General features: G+C 40.6%; 1 protein-coding gene across 6 annotated transcripts in view; it reads right to left on the reverse strand.

Moving 5' to 3' along the window:
- Positions 1-26,052, reverse strand: part of FGF12 (fibroblast growth factor 12) — a 567,554-nt gene that overhangs the window by 220,494 nt on the left and 321,008 nt on the right. The window contains exon 1 of one of the 6 annotated variants that reach the window (XM_019923349.3): positions 22,078-22,517. The exons of 3 other annotated variants lie outside the window; for them this stretch is intronic. In XM_019923349.3, coding sequence (XP_019778908.1) covers positions 22,078-22,276 — 199 coding nt within the window. In that variant the 5' untranslated portion in view covers positions 22,277-22,517. Of the gene's footprint in view, positions 1-22,077; positions 23,094-26,052 lie in introns of those variants that run through there. 2 more of the 6 variants (XM_073804026.1, XM_073804028.1) reach the window with 2 other exon arrangements.

The raw sequence follows: 26,052 nt of genomic DNA on the forward strand, positions 1-26,052 counted from the left end.
GTAAAAATAGAAAGTGGAAGTATGGAACCACGGCACCTCCAGAATATTCTTATAAGAAATAGGGTAGGGTTTCCCTGGTGACGCAGTGGTTGAGAGTCCGCCTGCCGATGCAGGGGACACAGGTTCGTGCCCCGGTCCGGGAAGATCCCACATGCCGCAGAGCGGCTGGGCCCGTGAGCCATGGCCGCTGAGCCTGCGCGTCCGGAAGAAATAGAGTAGATCCTTAACTGAAATATTCCCCCCAAATTAGCATATACTTCGCAGCAAGGCATTAAAGACAAAACCCAGAGCTCATACTGCTCTGACGGACTGAAGATCCCTCTCTCCTTGTGAGCTATACATTGACCACTGAGCTTGGAGTGCCTCTGAGATATCAAGAAGCCAATGGAAAACTGTGCATGGTAACTTGTATCCTTGCTCTTGTGTGTACATCTTTGCACTCTTCATACACTATGAAAGTCAACCAAGAGATGAAAAGGCAATTCTAAAAGTGGTCATTCTTACCAGTCTCTGAACCCAGATAAATCTTGGTGGTCAGACCTAGCTTAACATGTCAAGGATGAATCCAAGCTTTCTGATTTAAACAAGATGGATATTGGTGCCTTTTTTTGAGAAGAGGAACATTAAGAGAGGAATAGATTTGGGAGTAAATCTTCAAATTCAGTTTGGGGTATTTTCAGTTTGAGGCATCAAGTAGAAGTTGGATATACAAACTTAGAACTCAGAAGAAAGGTCTTTACTGAGGATATAAATGTGGCAATAGTTGACTTTTGAGAAGTAAAGCACTGAGAGTACATTGTGAGTGTTTAATACCCAGGACTGAACATTGAGAATCTCCAAAGATGGAATAAATAAGGATAAGCTAATTAAGGAGCCCAAGTAGAAACCAGAAAGATGGGAGTAAACAATATTTCAAAAGGAGTGACTGACCAGCAGTGTTGGGTGCTACCAAGAGGTCGTGTGAAGGAGGATGGGAAAATACCCACTAGAGTTAGTAAACTGGAGGTTATTAGTAACCACAGCAAGAGGAGTAATTTTTAGTACTGAGGGTAGAAGCCAGATTAGAAAGATATGAGGTGTGAGGAAGAAAAGAAGAAAAGGTGACAATAAATAGAAGATTTTAAGTTTGAACATGAACAAGAAGAAAGTTAAGGACCTGACAAAGGATTGGGGATTGTGGTAAGGTTGTTTGACTGTTTTAGAAAGATTTAAGCCTGCTGAATTGAAAACAACAAGAATCCAAGAGAAAGAGGAATTAAAGGTAAAGTATCCTTCCTATGAAGGTGGAAGGGGATGCAATTTAAAACACAGGAGATTGGTCTCAGCTAGAAGAAAAAACAACTTCATTGTAACAGAAGGAAAGAAGGAGAGAACAGATGTCAATTTGCTTATTCAGATGCAAAAGCTCCCAAATATGGCAGTTCCCCTTTATAGCAGGTAATTCTCATTCAAGTTTTCCAGTACATACATGAAAATTCTGGGGGGCGGGGGGGGAATATATATATATACACACATATATATATACACTCCCTGATATCTCATAGTGTGTGTGTGTGTGTATACACACACACACACACACACACACACACACACATTCTCTCTTAACTACACTGAGTATCTACTGAGTTATGACAAGTTTCCCAGGGATATCATTCAGAGCACCATCTGCACAGATAAACCTGGAAGACCCGTTACTTGTGCATTCCTATGGCAGGCTAGAAGAGCAAAAAGGGGCTGATTTAAGTGTCAGAAGAACTTGACTCTATTCCTAACTCTGTCACTCTCAGTTTGGGTAAGTCACTTACCTTCTCTGTTTTATAATGTCCTCATCTGTACAGAGTAGCAACAGGTGATAGATGATAGATGATTAATGGGTAGATAGATAGATAGATAGACAGATAAATAGATTCAGAGAAGAAGGAAGAAGAAATGGCTTTTCGGGATGCATGTGCAAAGACACAGATATGAAAGGGCTTGTCATGTTTAATGAATTTCATCGTGACTGTGGCAGTGAGTTCCTACAACATCCTGAACACTGCGTACTGGGGTTGTATGTAAAGTGTCGAGTATCTCATTACCACGGGGCTCCTTCTGTTACTATTTATTTTTATATTATGGCATACTAATAACATATTCCATATTTGTGTAGGAATTATATATATATATACATATACAAACATATTCCTATTTGTTCCATGAAATACACTTTTAAGGTAGGTATTATTCAATTCCACCCCTAATATTTGTGGGACCCAGGGCAACAGAATAAATGGTAACCCACATACCACATGTTTAATATTTAAATTTGTAAATCAAGGTAACTAACCGTATAATAAAACGTTTGGTTTTGCTATTTGAAAATTATACCTTCCTAATGACCCAGAAGTAGCCCAGGGTTGAACTTAAATTCTTTGGACTCCGCAGAATCTTCTGTCAAACAGGGCGGCACTGGGAGAACATGCCGCTCGTCTCAAAGCTCAGACCTTCTAGGGTTCCAGGTCCTCAGAATGTGGTACAGAATGAGGAAGCATGGGCTCTAGGTGGACATAAACCCTTAGCCCTTTGGACTCCTTGCTCCTGGAGGAAGGCCAGAATGGAGTCCAGAACAAAGGCCCTCTCTCTGAGAACTAGAAGATTCATTAGTATTCGTACTATATTACTTTATCATGAAGGTAACTGGGGCTCAGAAAAGTGAGGTAACTAACTAGTACCTAGCCCATCACTAGTACATGGTAAGCTTTCAATATTGTCTGAATAAATGGAGAATAAATGACATACACCTAGTTAGTGGCATTGTCTGAAGACGAACGCAGTTTCCCTCTCTCCAGAGCTAATTCTTTGGTTCCAAGCTGACCTAAATACATATTGCTATGTGGGTTTCTCATGATTCTGCATACTCTTTTTGATAGTTTATGTACTCACACACTGTGTTAGTGTCTAAGTACACACATGCTTATGCGTGCTCGTGTGCATGCAGGCGCGCACACACACACACAAACACACAATATGCTAGCTGCAGCCTTCCTCGGGACTATATCTTAAATATGGTTTGTGGCAATACTGTTTAAAGCCAATTTCATTATTTAATTTTTTCCCTACACAAATTTCATCTGTTATAAGTTCTGACTGATTTATGACTCAGGGATGCAACACTTACACATCTCACCCTCCAAAACGACATTTAAATCTTATCAAAAATTATTTTCTCATTTTCTTAAATTTACTGTAAAAATAATGTCCTATCATCCACTGAAATGCAGAAAAAAATGAATTTGAAAGTTAAAGGAAGACTCTGATATTGTCATTATTCAAGTGATTTATGTAATTTTTCTTTTTTCTTCTTTTCCTTCTATATCCACAGCAATGCATGAACAGAAACAAAGAAGTATGCAAAGAACACAAATTGAAAATGACCAATTGGGTGGCTGCAAAAATAAAACTATTTCTGATCTACCCAACAAAGAGGCTACTGGGAGAGACAATCTTGTGTAATAGAAGGAACACTGGAATTAATGTCAAAAGCTGAGGGGCAAAAAGAAACTAAAAGCTATTGAACACTTACCACGTTCCAGGCAAAGGGTGAGTACCTTTCTATACTTTATTGTCTTCCATAAGGTTGACACTAACCTGCCTGGTACTCCCTTATCCCTAAACACTGCAGACGGTTGTAGTAGCTACTTACATGGCATCATGGAATTCTGTAACAATAACATAAATAACAATGATATGAATACGAAAAAGGGGCAAATGTTAGCAGGGATCTGCACTGTGTTTCAGAAAAAATGTAGGGAAACGTCCAGAGTGTTCCTGTTTCAGACGTAGGTGCCTGCACTGCAAATTCAAGGATCGAAATCAGATCCCATTATTATCAGTGAATCGGAACGTGTCCTGGTGTGCCTGCCTGTGGGAAAGCCCTACAGAGAAGCTGGTGAATATTTTATGATGAAATCTCAGAGGAAGAACTCGAATGACACCTCCTAGTTGGCCCTTTTGTGATTTCACAGAAGAGAAGTGACAAGTGTAAGACCAGTTAGGAGTCACTCAGAAGCTTCGAATTTTAAGGCACTGTAAGTATATCTAACCATTTTGTTAAATGATTAGACATCCAAGCATGTTTCTTTTTCAGGTTTGGAGAAGGAAAATTACTTATTAATAAAACTAATTCAGAAAGCCTAGTTCTGCTTGAATAATCTTTGATACATTTTTAAAAATAGATTTTATTTTACGTCTTACCTCATTCTTTCATTAATTTACGATCCTTATTTTCAATAAGTAACAAAACAGAAATGGAATAACTTTAAAGTTTGATTGTAGCTACTCTTAATTGAAGTAATTAAAAATATATAAAATATAAGTGTTTATGAAAATAAGCAAAGACAAAACAATCTAAATCAGTGTCATGGAATCTCAACTACAGAAAAGGAATTGTTATACTGGAGGGCTTCAGGAGTTATACTGCATTTTACTTAAAATATGTGAAGTTATAGAAACTGACATATATTAGATATTTTGTTTGTTTGGTTTTTGTCTAGTGAAATATAATGATATGCCAGATATTGTGCTAGATTTTGTGGGCTACAATTAGAAATCACATACTAAAAAGAATTCAATCTATAATATTATGGGAGATATATGACTTACAAATACATAATTTCAATACAGTGATAAATGGAACGATTTGGAGATAAAGGGAGTATAGAAGGAAAAACAAAATTTTTTAATTAATACCATTTGTTTCTTAAAGCCATCAAAACTTTATGTTTTTCATATATTTTACCTTTTTGAAAGCAACTTGCTATATGTTGCCAATTGTGAAATACTATAAATAAGTAGTCATTTGGAAAATATATTTTTAAAATTCAATTTTTTAAAAAAATTAAACATGAAAAAGAAGAAAAAAATAAGTAAAAACTTTTACTCATACCTTAGGAAATATAAAGCAGTGTCAATTTTTTTCATTTAGTTCCTGATACTGATGTCTGTAGTACCCAATTATTGAAAAAGGAAGTCAAAAAATAAGAAGGAAACAAAGCTAATCAAGAAAAAAATAAAAGAAGGTAATGTTATAATGAAACAGGATTGAATGGCTAACAAATGTGAAAAGACTTAATTTAACAATATCTAGTCCACAGTTTTCCCCTGAAATCTGGGACCATCTGCACTGACCACTTCCTCAAGGGGAAGGCTGGGAACCACTTACATATATTTTAATGTTATCCCTTCAGCCTGAGCACTTCCTCTCTTTTAATTGTAGGTTTTAAAAAGGCAACTGAGCATTCCTAATTCTTAGATCGATTACATAAAGTGAAAAGAAAAAGAAAACAAAACTAGATCAATTCTACTCTATTTTGATTCTAACTAAAATCGATGTTAAATCTTCACTTGACACAAGAGGTTAATAAATAGGCATTCTCTTAAAAGTGTACTAAGTAGAAGCTCCACCTTTCAAAATGCATTATTTCTATGACAGGTTAAAAACCAGGGGTGTCAAGTACAAGCTACAATTAACTACATGAGGGCAGAAAATTCAACCTAAGGAACAAATGATGAAAAATATTGTATGTCTGATTAAAATCAGCATCCATAATATCTGGGCAATAAAAAGAACTACCTATACTTAAACATCATATTCTAAGGTTCTCATTTCAATTTTAAATATTTAATCTAAACCAAGATGGGTACTAGGGTAACCCAGGAATATAAAGAAAGAGTTCTCATAGGCTGACTCATAATCATTGACTTGGTTGCCTTAGTTTATGAAAAACAAATGTCCATGAGTTTTCCTTCCACAGAACACATTCAAATTGATGTTCAGATTGCAAGCTGAGTGGAAAATATCAAAATGGAGGGATGGGGGAGAGCCTTTTGTGCTGTGTACTTTCGAGTATCAATAACTGCTGAGAAATGCAGCCACAGGGTTTCCCATCTCTATTCCTTTGTTCATGCGCTTATCACCCACATTTATTCCTATTGAAATCTTTCTAATCTTCCTTGGCCTGGCTCAAATGCCACACTCAAAGTACGGGGGCTGTGGATAAATGCACTAAGAGGAAGATAAAGAGATTGACAACAAGATCTCAGGAAATCATAGCAATGTTCAGGCCATTTAAAGGTGCTTTTGTAAGCAACTGGGAAATTTTACAAAGGTTTTTATGGGGAAGTAATGTGATATTAAGGATGTTTTTTAAAAATTCTGTTCAGACTGATTAAGGATTCAGGAAAAGGAAAAGGAAAGGAAAAGGAAAAGATTAACAACATTCAGGTTAATAAATAGGTATTCTCTCAGAAGTGTATTAAGTATAAGATCCACCTTTCAAAATGCATTAGAACTGCAGGTTATGAAAAACAAACAAACAAACAAAAAAACCTAAATCTTGGCAGTGACAAGAGAGATGGAGAAAAGATAATATGGAACAAAGATTATCAGTTTACCTGATGTTAGTAACTGTACCTGATTCATCTTACTTTCCTCAGTTCCCAGAAAGTCCTCAGTTAGTGCCTGACAAATAAATGAAGTTAAAAAAAAAAAACTTTGCAGAGATCAAATCAATGAGGTTGGTGATTGGATATGACAATGAAGAGAGATGAGTCAAAGATAAGAGGGGTTCCCAACTTGGCAGACAAGAAGGTTGGCGTCAGGAAACTGCCAATATTTGCTAAGTGCATACTACCTATCATAAAGAATGTCATTCACTGAGATGGGAAACTCAAGATACAAAGCAGACTGAGATCTGGGGGATGATAATAATTAAATTCAAGATGAAGAAGGTTGCATTTGAGTTAGCAGTGGAACCACATGGAAGTAAACAGCATGTTACTGGAAATCTGGATGAGGAACTCAGATGTCAACCTGAGTCAGAAATATACAGGAGACAGGTGAAGTCAATAAAGGTGACTTCACCCAAGGAGAAAAAACAAACTAACAACAACAACAAAAAAAAATCAGGAACACCTCTATTAAGGACATCGTTCAGCAAACACTAATATTCACCAAGATAACGCTGGTCTCATGGACTCTCTGTCAACAGGTTCAAAGTCTAGCAGAAGAACAAAAACTATAAAAACAATTTGAAGAAAGTCTTATGAGTATTATGACTAGTGTATCTACAGAGGAAATGGGTGCATAAAGGAGAAGATGGAGAATTTTACCTGGGAAATAGGTCTGAACGATGAATGGGGCTTGCATGAGCACAAGGAGACCCAAAAGAGCCACTGTCTTGGGACTCATAAAATGTGCATCTCTTCATTACATTGGTGCACAGACTGTAACATTGAAATTGTGAACAAGATATGCTCAGAACTCTTAAAATTAGACACAATAAGGCCTTTGAGCATATAGCTTACATGCTGGGAGAACTACCCATGAAAGTGCCTGAATCAATTCAGATGAGGTCTAGACCAACTGGAGACTTAATTTAGAATGCAGGCAAAAACCACTTTTGAAAATCCTAAGAGTTTGGTTAACACAAAAAAATAATAAAATCCCTACTGTGAAATTATAAAGTTATTTTCTCAAAGCACATTATAAACAGCAGCTGCAAGAACAGTTAACCAAATATTACTGTGCCGAGGGATAAAATGACCTCCTAAAGCCCTCACAGAAATTCTAATCTAGACTGAGGGTATTTTGCTCTGGGTTTATCAGACCAAACCTGGATTATAATGTTGATTCCAAGCGATACCCTCTACAACGATACTGATAAATAGGAGCTTATCCAGAGGCAGGTAATCAGGTTTATCAACACACCTACTATATGTCAAGCAATTTCAGGTGCTATAAATCCTAAACGTGACCTTGTATTAGACTTCAAATTCAAGGAAAAGGCCAAACTTATTTTTCATAAAATAACATGATCAATGGTTCAAAAGATAAAACTGAATTTCCCCTATGTATATTGTCACCATACTGCATAGATAAAGAATTGGGAAAAACTAAAGAAGAAAGAAGTCAAATACCAATAATACCTATGAGAACAGATGAGATGGGTGACATACATAAATGAAAATCACAGAAATGCAAAAATCTCAGTTTAGGCAATATTTTAATTACACCCTTCTTTTCTAAATCTTATATTTTTACCACTAATGAGCACAATTAAATTTCACCAACTCTCCATAATATAAATGTGATGATTGCTAAGAGTATGTCAAGTCTGATATTCAGTAAATGTTGGTTTCTTCCTTAATTGATGAAGTCTTAGTAGAAATATATCAAAAAGGGATGTCTTAAAGTCTGTGAAATCTAAACACTTGATAATTAAGGCATGACTTTTCTCTCTACTATCATTCCTATTCCAATGGCACATCTCCACTGCTTAATTTAAAACTGGCATGGAATATGATGTTTCACATTAGCTTCTTCAGAAATCAGTCTTCAACTTGCACTCAGTATCACATAGTCCCTTTTGCTGTCCATTTTTTATTTTTACCTTCTCTTTGAGGCTGCACTAGTAAATAAATAAATGTCATCTACATTAGAACAAAATCTAGTTCCACCATCTTATTAAATCCCTTCAGTGCTGAAGTCCAAATCTATGTAATAATCTATCTTGAATGCGCAGTGAAATGCAAAAACTAAAATAATACAAAGAAAATTTAGAAATACAGTCAATTTGTGTTCAATTAAATGAGTGGATCTAAGTACAAATAAAGAATATGGAGAAGAGCAATTAAACAAAAATATAGGTATTAATTTTTTGCTATTCCCTTAATATACATGTCAAGTCTTCTGGAATTTCATGTCCAACATATCATTAAGCTATTTTCTTACATCTGACATACAGATATCTTGGAATCCAACAACCTACTCCCTGTAAGAATTAACACCAAAAATACACATCAAGAATGATAAAGCTGAAAGGGATCTCAGAAACCACCTGATACAACCCCTTTATTCTGAAAATGAGGAAGCTAAGCTGAAGAGAAGAAAAAAAAGCTTCCCCAAGGTCAAAAAGTCCAATGCTATTTTTATGATACTGTTACCTTAGACTGAATCAAAGGCCTCTTTTATTCATATCTTCTTAAGAAAAAGGCTGGGTTTCAAACCCAGCAAAAGAATAAATACAGAGGACTGCAGCATACACAGAAGACTTACTTAATGTGCTATCAATAGCTTTAAGAGTAAAAGAAGAGGAAAGAAAAGCCAATGAGGTAAGAAAGAGTTGACAGAAAGAATCTTTTTCATTAGACCCAATCAATACTGTATTCCCCCCATCACTTAGAGCTTCACCAAGGAAAGTGAAACCAGAGTGAATATGTTCCCTCAAGATTATTTAACAGTAAAATGGCGTGTTGGTCTCAACTGTAAATGTAAGGACCAGGCATGCATGAATTTGAAATCAATGGCAAAGGTTATTTCTCATTAACCCAATGTTAAGAAACCAAAGCCAGTCAAAATAGAAACGGGCCCTTTTCCAAACTGGCTACGCCACCCACTTCCCCTCCATTTCTGGAGCAAAGAGATAAATTAATATAAAGATGCTCTCTTTTGTAGCATTTCCATAGAAACTCCCCCTTTATAAGTAGTTACGCTGCTGAGAAAGAAGAAAGTATATACTGAGTGAAACAAGGGTGGCAACTGAGAGGTGGGTTGGGAGGAAGGGAAGACGTAAGTGCTAAGTATTTATCTAATAGCTATACACCAAATGAAAATGGATTAATGATATTTTTGTATTTTAATATTGAACAAAAGGAAATTAATATTAGCTTAAGATACTAATTCCTTTTCTTGCTCAGCATTTTCACATTTGTGCAGAAATTCCCTTGAAACCTGACTAGTACTGATGCCATGAGCACACTAGTCACCAATAGAATTCATTTCATTTGGATGAGTTATTTCTGACCACCTACTATGGAGATAGCATTGAAATGATAGTGTCCTTTTCCTACATACTCCAAAGGCAGAGACAGGTACTTACGCAGTAATTATAATTACGCAGTAACTGTAAGACAAGACAGACTGAACTGCAGACGACAATACAGGTATAAAGCCAAGTGAAGGGGCAGGCAGTGATTCATTCAACCTGGAAGGATCTGAGATCTGGCATAAGAGATGGGAGTTGGGCTGGACTGCCGCAGGGTGGGAAAATGTGAGGCTATGTCTGAGTAAGGGAAAGACAGGTATGGAAATTATCAGCATGCCTTGTGGGGAAACCAGCTATAAATTATGGAACTGAAATGGTCAGATGCTGTAAATGTTCTAGGTATGCAACAAGCCTGGGGTTGGCTAGAGCACTGTGGGAGGAGAGGTAGAGAAAGAACCTTGATTATGCAGCATATTCATGTTGATAATATATATAATCAAACAGCATGCTCTCAGCCAGGTCTTGAGCCCACGTGTATTTTTGAAAGACAAATTGTAGTGAATTTTTTAAAATTAAGAAATTATTATTTTTCTTGAAATTTAGACATTACAGGAGAAACTGTCCAGAAGAACACAGCAAAACTACAACTTGGAACGCAGTAATACAAATCTGGCCAGAGTTAACAAAATTATAGCTTGCCCTACAGGAAAAGAACAGGTACTTCTTCATTATTGCCATATCCCATTCCCAAGCACATGACAAAACAGCTATTCAATAGGTGTCTGACAATATAACTTGACTATAGATATTTAAAAGCAACTACCCACATTTAAATTGCTCAAAACAAAGAAGCAGATGGATAATCTTGCTACCATCAGTGGGCAATGCCCCACAGGAGACAGCTATGGTGTAGCAGTAAGGCACAGGCTTATGTTTATAGGTTTAGTCTCTGTGTTTGCTCTGCCTTTCATAGTTATATGACCTAATTTACCCCTTCAGAGGCTCACTTCCCTCCCCCATAAGGTGGGTGATTGTAATGAGCGCTGATGTTTTCTAATGCAAACCCAGTAACACTTTAAATCACAGACCCCACTAGGTGGATCTCCCAAGGCTGATGTCACAGTTACTCATTCTCAAGTGCAGACGTGTAATAGCATGAGACAAAAGCTTCAGACTGAATGTGCTTGCATAACATGATAAAGAGAACAGGCAGGACTGTGCTTTAGGTGAAAGTAACGGGAGTCAAGGATCCTCCACCTTCAGGTTTCCAACCAAAATGGTGATCCCATTAGCAGAATCATGAGTGGAATTCGAACTCAAGAAGCTATATAGTAACCCAGAAATGCAGCCCAGCAAAACCTCAAAGAAGGGAATTATGTGGAAACACTAGGAAAAGCATGATTTCAAAGTGCATTTCCTTCCTCGTGCTGCTTTTCTCATGACCTGTAGGTGGAGAGGGAGGAGAGGCAGACCTCTCAGGATACCAGAACTTCAAGATGCTACCAACTATTGATACTTTCCTGAGCAAAAGCTACAGAGGAGAAGGGCCCTGGGGCCTATCAGAAGACAGGTTCAGCAAGGAGGCAAACAGGAACCCTCTCCACCATTCTGAAGGGAAAGTAAATTTCCAGTCTCTCAGAGCGCTATCCCACAAGAAGACTGCAGAGGAAACCTGGGTTTCTATCAACATGACTTCCTTTCTAGAATTCTGATCTTCAGAATCATCACCTCATTTGCCACTTATGTTTAACTTCATGGCTACACACTGGTTACAAAAATCCTCTGCAGTCCTCCCTGAAGCAATAAAGCATGACAATAACTGCTTTAACTCTATCATGAGAAACTTGGGCTTCCTTGGAATTTGAGATCCTGCTTTTTTTTCATCATTTTTTTAATTAATTACAGACACTGACCAAACTTTTCTTTTCTAGCTTCTTTAGGTGAATTTAGGTGGCTATCCTGTCTTAAAGTCTTCTCCCCAGCATAATATTACATTTGGTATGGATAATATAATAATATGTGGACAGCTCAGCTAGAGCTATTTATCTAAAAACAGAATCTGACACTTATTCTACTCAGGCAATTTGACTACAGATTCCTACTTTTGGTACTTATTTAAATTTTGCCCCCATTTTTAATTATTTGAGGAGTATTATCTGATTCTAGGGCACTGTGAAGGTGACCTGGGTCATCTTTTGAATTCCCAAAATTAAAACATTAAAGTCACCAGTAACAATAAAAAACTACATCTTCTGGAAATTTTTATTTTTTCTTTTTATAATAATTTATACAAGCTTACAGACTTTCTCTCCTGAATCTCATTCACACTTCGCTTTAATCCCCCTTTTTACCTTAGGTTTAAAAAATGTCTAAAATGCTGCAGTACACTGGATTTAACTCCTAACTTTTAAGGCCTAAATTGGAGTCAAAAGGAATAAAGACTGATATTTTAGGCAAAGAGATGTTTCATAGCACATTTCAGGTAATTAAACCATGGGATGTAGTTAGGAATGTTCTAAACAGCACACTAGGAAAAGAATTTTAGTATTTCCTGTGTAAGTAGGAAACAGGGAGCAGATGAGTATTTCATGTCACGGGTCATGGTCATGAGTGTTCCTCCTGGGACGAGGGGAGCTATTTAATGACTTTTCAAGCTAAAAAGGCTCTTAGATATCCTTTAATATAGTACCACTGTTTTGCAAAGAAAGACACTGAGGCCCATTTCCAGTGCTGGCAGAGTGAAAAGAAAAGTCAACTAGGAAAAACAAACTTGAATTCAAACCCAGAATTTACTTCTCACTAGTCTCGTGAACTTGAGAAGCCCCAGGCTTGCTATACCTCAGCATCCTTATGTGAGAACTGGAGATACTAACTCCAGAATCCCTTTTCCTTTGAGGCTTGCTGTAAGGGTAAGTTTCAAGGAGTCGGTGTGTCATTTACTCATTTATTTAACAGTGATCAAAGAACTGCAGTGACACAGGCAAGATGCTAGTGCTGAGAATCTAGCAATGAACACGTCACGGTCCCATCCTTAGGAGCTCACATGCTGGTCAGGAAGATGAGGCACATAAACATACCATATAATGTGGCTCAGGTTTTGGACACCATTAAACACTGGAAAGACTCAACAATAAGCAAAAGGAAGCGACCATCGTTATAATTAAAATTAGTGTGGACAGTTTCTAGGCCTCATAAATGTATTCTAAAGGCATTAACGAATAAAATAATTATTCTTTGTTTCAAGGTCACAAGGTATGAAGTGATGGGACTTGAACAGGTTGGTTGTTCTCAACCTTGGCTGCATATCAGAATCTCCTTGGAGGTTCAAAACAAACAAACAAGCAAAACCGATAACTGATGTCTGGGCCCCAGAATAGATACAAGAAATCAGATTTTCTGGTTGTGTGGCATTAGCACATTATAAAAGCTCCCAGGTGATTTCATTTTCAGCTAGGCTGAGAACCACTGGCCTGTATAATATCTAAGCTCTAACGTTTCGTGATTTGACTACTGATTTATTTGTCCCATGTCATTCTTTTCTAGGAAACTAGGTCTGGTCTTAGACCTTAGGGTTTCTCTAATGACCTCTGAAAAGTCAATAAGAAAAGGCTGTACACACTTAAATTCCAGTGAAGAGGCATTAACAGAAGTATGATTAGAAGCAGGGAGTCTGGGGGTGTATAAGTACCACAAACTAATCAAATGACTAACAACAGGTGGACAAATAAGGACATTACAAAGTTTGTCTTGTCAAAGGCACTTAATTATGCAAAAACCACTGGACTTGGCCCAAACTCATGTATGAAATCCACCTAGGTGCCACACATACAAAAGCCATATTCAGAATATACTCACAACTAAACTAGGTCAAGTACCTTTAGAATTTTGTTAGACATGAAATATTTTGTTTCAATTTTAAAGGACTAGAAAAACTATTAAGGTTTTCTACTTTCCTCAATATTTTTCTCTGCCTAAAATACATTTGCTTATTGGATTACCCTTGCAAGGTAGTAGCCATAAATCAATGGAGGAGAAGTTCCCTATAGAGTTCACAGTAAGGTAGACAGCCTTACACAGAGGGGTATTTAGGATCTTCATCATATTGTAAAACTATTAACCAATAAATAATAATACCATTATTATTTATATTATAAATAAATTTATATAAATAAATATATTTATATAAATTTATATAAATAAATTTATATTATAATACCAATAAATAATACCATTACCCAATTTTTCACCTTAGCATTCCGCAGTGTTTCGTAGTTTGGGAATGATAAGTATTATCTGACGCACACCAACCCTGCTTCTCCCCTAGTTGTTCTCCATCTCAGCAAAGGCACCACTCACTATTGAATTGTTTAGGCAGGATTCATCCAGGCACCTTATGCTCTCTTGACCCATACCTGCCTATTATCAGGCTCAGGTCATTCTACCTCCACCTACTCTTTTCACACCCATGACCACTGCCATAATGTTTTGTGTTAACATCACCTATACCTAGACTAGTGGTTCTCAAACTTTTGGCTCTCAGGACACTTTTGCAGTCCTAAAAATGACTGAATACCCCAAAGAGCTTTTGTTTATGTGGCCTATATCTTTCAATATTTACCATGTTTAGAAATTACAACAAATTTTTTCAAATATTTATTAAAAATAATAAGCCCATCAAATGTTAATATAAATAGGTGGTTTAATGAAACCTAACTATATTTTCCAAAACAAACAAAATGAGTGAACAAATAGTTTATGTGTTTTCCAACGTCTTTAATGTCTGCCTTAATACAAATCAGCTGGGTTCTCAAATCTGTCTCTGCATTTAATCTCCTGTGAGATGTTGTGGCTTTAGTGTCTAAAGATAACCTGGCCTTACACGGATACATGGTTTAAAAGGGAGGAAAATTTTAATAGCCTTTTCAGATGATTGTGGATATATCTTCTAGTCTCTGGAAAATTCCATTGGACACTTGTGACAGAACGAGTGAAAAAAGATGAATAATTAGTATTATTAGGAAATATCATTATGAAAATAGTTTTAATCTTGTGGACCCACTGAAAGGTCTCCAAGGAGCTTCCAGGGCCTGCGTACCACACTTTGAGAACTGCTGGCCCAGACTGCTGCCCTGGCCTCCTTATGATTCCTTAGCTTCCACTCTGGCTCCCCTACAATCCACTCTCCTCTCCAAAGCCAGAGTGTGCATTTAAATATGCAAGTCACATTATATCACCACCTACTTCTGACCCTCTTTGGACCCTAGATTAAAATATGCAATCTCTCTGAGGGTCTCCAAGGCCCTGCACACCTCAGCCCTGCCAAGCTTTCCAACATCACCTGGACCCCTTGCTCCTGTCACTCCAGTTACACTTCAACTTCTTCAAAAGCACCGAACTCCCTCTCACCTCAGTCTCATGCAAGCTATTCTCCTCTGCCTTGAACATCCTTCTATCCTTTTCTGCCTGCCTCACCCTTCAGAACTCAGCCTACATAATTCTTCCTCAGAGAGATGTTTCCTGAACAAATGCTAGAGATAGTATTTTCATTTTACAGATCAGCAAACTGAGGCTCAAAGTATTAAGAAACTTGCCTAATGTTCTCACAAATAATATCTCCAGAATTTGGATTCAGATCCCACACCAACGTCCATGAACTTAATCACTCTGCTACACAGTCGCTTAAACAGTAACTGTAAAAAAATTTTTAAATTAAAAAAAAATTTTTTTTGTAAAGGCTAAATCCTACAGGGCTCTCCTGACCTTGTTATTAACCTCTTTGCTTTTGAAAACATCTGAAGCAGTTGTTTATGTTTATAGTCAAGAAAGTCTTCCCCTCTGGATCGCAGTCTCCCAGTGGGTCCTTAGGTGTCCCAGGTGGCACCCCTGACATCTCCGAGGCTCCCGCATGCAGAGAGGGACATCCCAGCCAGGAGCCTGGGAACAGCACGTGACGACACAGCCACAGGACTGCTTCTGCAGCACCGGCCTGCAGACCTCCAGCAGCCTTCCCACTTCACTCCTCCTCACTAGAGATCCTCCCTGGGGGCTCCAGCTCATACCCAGAACAAAGTAACATGACCCACCACATTTCCTTGAACTCTTCATCGGATTCCCCCCAACTGGAGTGTCCCAGCTTCAAATCACATTGAGTTCTTCAGATTCAGCCTCCTTAGCTCGAGGTGGTGGGAGATAAAGAAAGATGATCCGCAGGGTGCGGGCTGGGGTTTCTGAAACAGTTTAGCCACTTCCTGACTCCATGAACCTGAACAAGTCTGTCTGCTACTTTGAAGCTTAGTTCTCTTATTTCAAAGATGGGGCTAACTATGTCAGTGGATCGCTATGAAGAATAAAAGGGGCAGAAGTTGTGAAGAAACTCCGTAAATGCTGAAGTTATACAGTCAAGGAAGTTATCATTAAAAGTTACTATCACATATGATTAATTTAGAGACATTTTGCATCTAAGGCCCCTCCCTCTCACAGATGCTTAGAAAGTGGCCTCAGAAACAGAGCCCTTTATTTTTTTTTAACTTTTTATCTTTTTAATTAATTTTTTTTGGAGTATAGTTGCTGTACAATGTTGTGTTCGTTTCTGCTGTACAGCAAAGTGAATCAGCTGTATGTATTCATATTAATATATCCCCTCTTTTTTGGATTTCCTTCCCATTTAGGTCACCACAGAGTACTGAGTAGAGTTCTCTGTGTTTTACAGTAGGTTCTCATTAGTTATCTATTTTATATATATTAGTGTATACATGTCAATCCCAATCTCCCAATTCACCACACCACCACCCTGCCCCGGTATCCATACGTCATTCTCTAGGTCTGTGTCTCTATGTCTGTCAGAGCCCTTTAGATGTGCTGCATTTCTCTTTGGACAACAAGTAAAGCTCTGTAGCTTGATGGGTAAGCCATCAGATAGAATCCAAAATGTAGTATATTAACTTGGTCTCCTATGTATAATGAGACTGTTTATGAGAGTTCTCATAAAATCTATAATAATTCTAGAAAGAAGTCATAGCGAATATACATTATGACAAAGTACTCAAGAAAGAGACAAGAAAAGACTAATTACTATTAACAAATTTTTCAAACCAAATCAACACTGTAATATCTATGTAAAACTATGCTCTCAACAAGACTAAAAGCAATAGTTTTTGACTAGTAAGCCCAGTACTTTCTTTAAAATAGAATTATATGAGACAAAGCTTTAGTTTCTAAAGATCTTCTAAAATATTCCTATTGCTTCCTCAAATACAGACTGTCTCATTTCCTGCAAATTGTTTTTCTAAGTCTGTTCAAGAATATCAACTTCATTAAAACTTTAAAGACTTAATCCTGAGTTACGGCTTGATGAGATCTCTGTGGGATGAAAGAAATCAAGAGATCACAGTACCTGCTATTTTAAAACGATCTTACAACAGAAACATCATTTGTGGATGAGAATGCACTGCTGTAGAGAAAACAGGATTAAAAAAACACATACAAAATATCAGTTTAAACCCTAGGGTGGGTTTCTAAAGAGAAAAGCCTGGGTTTTTTTTTAACAAGACATTAAGCCAAATATCATTTAATGAGGCTGATTTTGTAGTTCAGATATGAGTCATACTTTTAAAGGAGAAAATACAATAAGACTACTTGCTATAAATGTAAAGTATCACCTGTCATGTGAATGTATTCTTGATCTATATATTGACCAGAATTATTTCAATTTATAAAAATCTAATTTATATTCCATAAATTACATGGTCAAGCATTTCTCCTTTTTTTGTCAGTTTTCTTCTTGAAGTTTCTATTTTCTGTGATGCTTCCTTCATCAACATCAAAGGATATATTTGATAGTAAAATTTGGAATGAGTATGCTATTAGATACTATACATCTACCAAAACAAGTCAGAAAAATACTAAAATATTTTGAGTAACCTCAGTTTTTATAACAGAAACAAGGACTCAGAAACAAGCAGAAACAGGGACTCAGAAAAATGACAAATGAAAATCAACAAAATTTAGTAAAATTATAATCACTTCTTTGATTTATTTTATCCAGTCGGTATAAATATACCACATCATGCTTTAAGAGGGAGGTAATATAAAACCAAAAACTTAAGTTATGAAAAACATCTAATGTTTTTTAGGTGAGGAATTTTCCTGATTACTTCTGATTTTTTAATGCTCTGGTTTGAGGGAAGGAATTAAATTATATAGAAAAATAATAAAATCACAAAATCACTTAAAATACACAGATTTAGGCTTATCTAACTACTCTGTACTTTCCAGAGAGGCTCTCATTTGAAAACTCAAAGAGTGATACGAATGACCTCCAAGGTTCCTGGCTGCTCCAACATTCAAAGATTCTATAAACACCTTTCCCTTCCTGATGGTGAATGCTATCCATTTCCTGCAGCAACTCCTGAGTCAAAACATAAATAATTCTGGGGTCAGTCATTTGTACAGATGTTTCTATTCAAAAGTAAAACAAATATTGGAAATAAATAAGCCATGTAATTCACGTGTATGTGCTAATAGCTTAGATATGGCAAATTAAGTGGTATCAACATTTAAGCAAGTATTCCAGCAGGTCTGGCTCATACAGGTATTTCACATATAAATAATTACTCAAGAAATAATGACCATAGGAATGCTCCTTTCTTTATTAGAAAGTCCACAAACAGAACTGTTCTAAAGGCTTTTTTATGGTTCAGTGCCCTCGGCCAACGTGCCAGTTCAAGGTCTCCAACATTTCATTTCCAAAGAGCTACAGCCCGCACAGTGCCTAAGGGGCTAACTATTCCTGCACTGTCTGTACGTCTTCACTGTTGGATTTACTTTTATAATGCAGGCTGCTATAGGATGGTCACTTTATTTTTTTTTAATTTATTTTATTCAAGTAGAGTTGATTTACAATGTTGTGTTAATTTCTGCTGTACAGCAAGGTGATTGTTATATACATATTATACATTTTTTTCATATTCTTTTCCATTACTCAGTATCACAGGATACTGAAAATCGTTCCCTGTGCTATACAGTAGGACCTTGTTGTTTATCCATCCTATGTATAATAGTTTGCATAGGATGGTCATTTTAGAATCCCAATTGCCTATGTCTCCTTCTACCCGTTACCTCCTCTATGAGACCGTATTCCTGTTCTAATTACAAAATAATAATGATAACAAACCTTAATGGTAAAAATAAATAATGCACAAAATTATTTCCATTCTTTGACAGAGGACACCCAGTTCATCATACCACTTTTTTCTGTGTTGTGTTGTGAAGTGCACAGGCAAGAAGAATCAACTGGATCAAGTTCTAGCCCCAATCTTTCCACAATCTAGCTGTGCAATCTTGTATAAACCACCAACTTGCTATGGCTCAAGGATTTCTTATCTTAGGAAGGATTCTGCTACACAATCCCAGCGTAAGCCATCACTGTGCTCCAGAGAGGGCATTCGCAAAGCATCTGAGGTGCCCTGTGGTCCTAGAACTGCACAACGTGAGGTCTTGCCCTGCCAATTCTCACATTTTCATAATGCAATATCATGATTTTGAAATCTGAGACCTTTACTGTGTAATTTCAGTATTCCCTCTGGTTTATGAGGTTTCAACATGATATGTTTCAGAACTTGGTGAGTTAAGACAAGGATTAAGAGACAATGTGTCAGCCCTGAAATCAGAAATACAACCATGGCCTTTCCCATCCAATATCTGACTTAGCTTCACTGTTTCAGGCTCTCTCCCCTGGCAAGTCTGGTCCATGGAACTTGTGTCTCGACAGAAATTCAGAGTGGAAATTCTTTATCAGGAAAAGTTATTCCACTTTACCATTTGTGACTCAGTTTGTAGTTCACAGAATATAGCTTAGAAGGGCTAGTGAGTTCAAGGATAACTCAAATATTAAGTGAACATAACATCAAAGTGCTTGTAAAACAGATTTGCTCAGATAGTTTTTGGTGTTTAGCAACTTTCTCCCAATCCAGCTAAAGAATCCTCTCTGGAATTGAGATGTGGAAGGTGCTATATCTTTCTATATAGACTCATCCCATACTACATGAATCATAGTCACTGACAGCAAATCAACAGGTTAATTGTTTGGCTTTGTTAGTAACAATAACAGGACACTATCGTCTTCCCCAAAAGCTTTGCTGCACCCTATGCTCCCATTCTTCTCAGCTAAGCTTCATAACAAACTGAAGTCTACGGTGGACAGAAACGTGTGCTGCCTTTGCACTGGGTATGTCTTAACAGGTCCTGTCACCTCTCTGCCAGATTATTACTGTGACACTTAAGCTAAAGGAATTCACCAGTCATGATCTCTTTGCCGAAATGTACACTAAGTAGATGAAAAAGAGGGAAAGATTAAATGAACTTTGAAAAGAACAATAAACTCAGCAATTCCCTCAAATTCTCTATTTTCTAATGAGATGCTAAGGAAAAGGTCACAGGAAGCAATTTCCTTATGCAAAAGTAAGCCATGCAAATCACTCATCTCCAAATCAACTTCAACAAAGATCAGTCAAGTTTATCTTATCCATTCACAAAAACAATCTACCTATCATCTTGATGACCTTGTTTGTAAATGAGAAGGCTGAGTAGAATCTATTCACAAACGTTATTATCCCAACTAGAGTGCAAGAACATACTTCAGAGACTGAGATATAAGTCACATGGAATTCAGAGCCTTGAAGTCCCTTGCAGACCACATAAGCCCTGAGAGAAAATGGCCCCCAAATGATCCTTGCACAACAATACAAGAGATTTGACTTCCCCCTAATATGAATTATTTACTGTGCAGAGATAACTCTAGTATTTTGCATGCATCTTCCCTTTATAAAATGAACAGGCCATATTAATTGAATATAAAATAATCGGCTTTACTAGCTCCTGCCTTCAGATCATAATTATTTTTGTTTACTCCTGAAATTTACTATTTCATCAACATCACGGAATAAGAAAATGAGCCCACTAGGGAGTGAATAACGTCATGAAAACTCAATGGAAAAATGAGATGAGATGGTTTTTTCATTAAGGCTTAATCCCAAATTTCTAAACTAATTCTGAGCCCCACTTGTCCAGACTTTCCAAGTGTTTTCTTCACCCAATGACCCTAACCCATATGCTTCATTCCTGGAACCCAGGAGAACATCACAGTCAGAGCTGCAAAGATGCTAACCTAAACTAGTCAACTGATCATGGAGCAAGCTTTCTCTCGAGACAGTATTTCCTTTCAGTTGTCCACAGTCAGGGTAGATCATCTGCAGATTGCAAAGGACCCTGTGGGCCACACCCAGAGGATCAATAAAGTCTGATGGAAGCACAGACCTTGGAAATTCTGCTTTCATTCTCTCCAGGTAGCCTGGCTTAAAATGGGAATAATCACTCTGAAATTTTGAGGTATCCAATGTCCCTGCGTAAACAGAGACACGTCAAAGACCAACCATTTGAATTTAGGGCCAAAGAAGAGAATCAGCTTCAGAAAGGCCAGGCCTAGAAGATCTCTGCTAAGTCTAAAGTTTTCTTTGCACTCCCTGAGACCAAATTGCAGATACTACGTTGTTCCCGTAATGTCCCAAGAGTAAGTGTGAGTGTGCAAAGGATGGAAGGAATAGGACAGAAAAGTTAATGAGCAGAGCCATTGGAAACAATGAGAGCAATGGGAGGAAGAGAATACGAAAAGGAGGTCTGTGGAAAAGGAAGTGAAAGGGCATGGGTAAAAATGGGGAGGTGAGAAATTGATCAGAATGTGAGAGAGACTGGACTTGATGTGTTGCTAGAGAAAGATTTAGAAAAAGAGTAAGTTTAAGTTGATCTGGTGTCTACTAAGTGTCTATTATGTGTTAAGAATTGTGCCAAGTGTTATGAGAGATATAGGGAGGAAGGTTTATTTATATTTAGGTCCTCAGTAGGCAGATTAAACACTGGCTAGCTGGATGGATGGATGGACGGATAAAAGGATGGATGAGAAAGAGAGAGTGAGGGAGAATGAGGTGGTCACTGCCCTCAAGGACTCTACAAGCTCTATGGGACCAGGAGCATCGATATATGTAACTCTCATCCTAGTCAAACCGTGGTTTCATTAAGGTATAAAGTGTTTTCCTGAATATGGGACAAGACGCTATTAACTAACAGAGAGCGACTGAAAGATGTCTGAACATTTTTGGAGAACGGGGGCCAGAATGGAAGAGGGGGATCCTGGTTCTCTATCGTGGATGCCCCCTGTGCTTTTCAGAAGGGGAGGGGGGTGTCAGCCTCTAGAGAGCCCACCGTCTGTACCTCTACTGACCTGGTCTCCGCCTCACTGGCCTCTTGCGGCCGCTGCAGAAGCGCACTTTGCTGAATACCCCGAGGACGTGCCTCTCGCACAGGGAGCGCCCGTCTTTGCTGGGGCTGGAACGGCGCTTGGAGGCCGACACCCGGTCGCTGTTGGACTCCCTCGCCTGTCGCTTCTGCCGGATCAAGGAGCTGGCTATCGCTGCAGCCATAGCTGCTCAGCGCGGGCCCCAGGCCCCGGGTTCCACTGCGCCCTCGGGATCACGCTCCGCCGGGGCGAGGGCAGGACCTCGGCGGCCTGGAGGGACAGGGCAGGCGCGTGGAGGCAGTGCTAATATTTGAGAAGGCCGCAGTACCGAAAACCCGGCGCCCACAACGTTAGTCAGAGTCTGGGCAGTGGCGACAAAATGTGTGAAAATCCAGATGTAAACTTCCCCAACCGCTGGCGGTGGGGGCGGGGCGGTCCCAGGCCTTCCTGTTAACTAGACTCTTGCACCCCAAACTTGCACCCCAAGGCGATCCGCGTCCAAGGGGCAGTGGGGAGTTTGGTCACACTGCGTTCGGAGTACCAAGTGGAAAGGGAAGAAGGATGTCCAAAACAACAAGCCGTGCCCCTGTTGGAGAGGCGCAAGCGTTGTAAGGTGTCCAAAGTATATCTACACATATATACATATAAAACCCGTTTACAAAGCAGTCTGGACCGAGGCGGGTAGCGTGCCCCCGGTAGAAAATACTAAAAAGTGAATAAAACGTTCCTTTAGAAAACAAGCCACCAACCGCAAGAGAGGAGAGGAAGGCAGCAATTTAACTCCCTGCGGCCCGCAGTTCTGGAGATTAGGAGGTCCGTCCCGGCTGGGTGAGGTCTACGGAATGCATCGCACCGGCTGCGGTTCTCCAGGGGCCCGCCGCCCGAGTTCTGGAATTCCGAGAGGCGCGAAGTGGGAGCGGTTAGCTGGAGTCGGGGTAGGGGCGCCAGGCGGGGGCAGCTGTTTCCAGCTGCGGCGAGCGCGACTCCCCGCCAGCAGCGCTGCAAGGAGAGCGGGAGGCGAGGGAGGGGGGAGGGAAGGAGGGACGGGGAAAGAGGAAGGAAGGGAGGGAGGGAGATCCTCGAGGGCCAGGCACCCCTCCGGGAGAAACCCGCGAGAGGCGAGCGCCGCGGGTACGCGGGGTCCCGAGAGCAGGTGCTCTTTCTCTTTCCTCTTTCTTTCTGGCACAAGACGGGCACAGTTGGTGATTATTTAGGGAATCCTAAATCTGGAATGACTCAGTAGTTTAAATAAGCCCCCTCAAAAGGCAGCGATGCCGAAGGTCTCCTCTCCAGCTCGGCGCCCACACGCCTTTAACTGGAGCTCCCCGCCATGGTCCGCCCGGGGCCGCCGCACCGAGCAGCTCTCCGCACAGGCTCAGAGGGAGCGAGGGAAGGAGGGGGCGCCCTAGCGAGCTCGGGATCAGGTCATCGCCGCGCTGCCCGGGGCCCCCAGGCTCGCGCGGCCCGGCAGTCGGCGGCTCACAGGCATCAGATCAGATGGGGATTACCCGCCGGACGCTAGGCCGATCACTCAGTCCCGCGCGGCCCATCCCGGCCGAAGAAGGAAGGGACCCGCGCGCTGCGAACACCCGCGCGGCGGCTCGGGTGGGGCGGGGGCTGGCTGCGGGCGACGTCGGCTCCAGGCGGCTGCGGCTCCGCTTCGGAGCTACCCACCATGGTCTGGCGCCCGGGGCGCAAGAGGGGCCCCCTAGGCGGCCGGGTCTGGGGGGCGGGAGGTGGCTGCGTGTACCACTGGGGCCCTCGGGGCCCGACGCAGACTCTGGTCCGGGGCCAGGAAGCAGGTGCGGGCTGCCGCCAACTCGGCCAACTTGCTGCGCGGGTGGCAGCTCGGAGCCGCGGGCTAGCGGGGTGCCCCCCGCCGCCCCCTCCCCAGGCCCCGGAGGGGGCGTTCAGGGCTGAGTCCCATTCGGGGGCTGAGGCTCCAGGCGTGCCGAGCCGCACCGGCTCCTGGACGCCACCGCCGCCGCCTAGCCGGCTCGCTGGGTTGGAGCGCTTAGCTCCACAGGAAACTCCAGGCGGGGACGACCGCCACCGAGACGGAGGGTGGGACGAAGAGCAGGCGGCCGCCGGTGTACCTTTGGCGCTGCTCGCCCACTCGCTGAGAGCTTGGGAGCGCCCAGGTAGGGCCAGCCTGGGGGCCAGGCTCCCGGAGCGCAAGGAATCGCAGAGAGCTCGCGTCTTCCTCCCCTCCCTCGCGCCCTCTGTTCCCAGACTCTTCCCCCTCCCTCCCGTCACCCCTCTCCCCCTTCTCCGCCTTCTGTCTTTCCCCTTTTCTCCTCTCTACGCAATCCTACGTGATTGAGGTTTGTATGAGAAATTCTCAGAGGCAGAACGAAGGAACTGCAGCTCCGGTCGGCTCTGTCCCATCCCTCCCCCAAGAGAAAACACTACCGGCCCGTTAAAGGATCCCGGGTACACAGAAAGGGGCTAGAGGTGAGGCGCCCACAAAGCAATCTGCCATCTCTCCAATAAGCTGAAGCACAAAGAATTCCCTTTTTAGAAAGGAAGGCAGCAGACACTGGAGAAGTAACAATGGCCTGTTGGGTCCACCTTCAGCACATTTTGGAACAGGAAAAAGTGTCTCCATATTTGAGGAACCCAGATTTCTGGTTTCTATCAGGAAACGTGCAAAACAGGCTCAATCCTTAAAATAAGGAACCAGGTGAGCACCCTGCAAAGAGGGGAGGATGGAGGTGGAGTGAGAGGGTGACTGTGGGCAAGGGCAGTCAACAACCAGCTGTGGAGGGCAATCGGGTCTCCAGGAGTGCTTGTGATGACAGCTGGATGCAACAGAAAACTCAGCGGAGAAGATAATGTCACCCAAGTTAAAATGCAGCATGAAAAAATTTGGAAACATAAAGGACTAGTCATGCTAAGGCCTGGAAGTGGCTATTAGTCATACTTAGTATCTCTCTTCAATCAGTCTTCAAATATCCCTAGTCCCTCCCCTTAACAGACATTCCACTAAGCATCAAGGGTACTGCCAAAAGAGTTAATGGATGATTTCCAAGCAGAAACATGTATGTTGGAAATACCCTAAGAGTGGGCAAGGAACGTGAAGGCCCTGGCAGCTACTGAGAATGGATGTGGGCTGTGGAGAGGGCCCAGGAATTCTCCAGATGTGGGCACAAACCTGGGGGCCTAGTAGAAGAAGAATTGAGGCCTGTGAGGCTGTTTAGAGCAAGCACTGTGTTAAACAGCCCCACCATGTCTGGAGGCCTGGACCTTTCATGCTGCAGCTGGACATAACACAGGCAGACAGGTTTACGAGGCAGACAGCTGGGAGGATTAAATAGGCCAGGCGCCCTGAGAGGGGGGAATCCCAGCTGTCAATGGGGAGCACCACATCCCCTGCAGCTGTTCAGTGTGCCTGAATAAGGGCCGTGAACTTGGGATTCTAACAGTACATAACAGGGGAAAAAGATATACACACACACACACACACACACACACACACACACACACACAAACATGCATGCGACCACACACAGACCTCTTCTCCAAAAGTGAATCCAGCCAAATACATTTTCAAAAGCGCATCTGGATGTGGTAAGGGACATTACTGAAAATCAATTGTTATCACTGTCAATGATATGGGAAATGTTATGGGAACATCTGGGAAATGTTCACATTTCACAGATAAAATTACGTGTTTTCCTTCCTTGGCTACCACAAGGCTTGTCTTATTCTTGAGGAAGGCAGGTACAAATAGTACTGGCTGGCTTTGGGGGCTCCTTGCCTCTTGCAGTTCAACACCCAAAAAGGAAAAGGTCAGCTAAGGTGAGGAATCCAGAGAAACGGGCGAGAGAGGGGTGTATCCTGAGGCCTTGAGAAAATCACTGCTAAACTGTGAGTCTTTTTCTTATCCTCAAGATGGGAATAATCATTCCCATCTACCTCACAGAACTGAATATGTATGCGCAAGCATTCTGAAAAGTG

This window comes from Tursiops truncatus, chromosome 4 (assembly GCF_011762595.2).
Source record: "Tursiops truncatus isolate mTurTru1 chromosome 4, mTurTru1.mat.Y, whole genome shotgun sequence".
Classification (NCBI taxonomy): Eukaryota; Metazoa; Chordata; class Mammalia; order Artiodactyla; family Delphinidae; genus Tursiops; species Tursiops truncatus.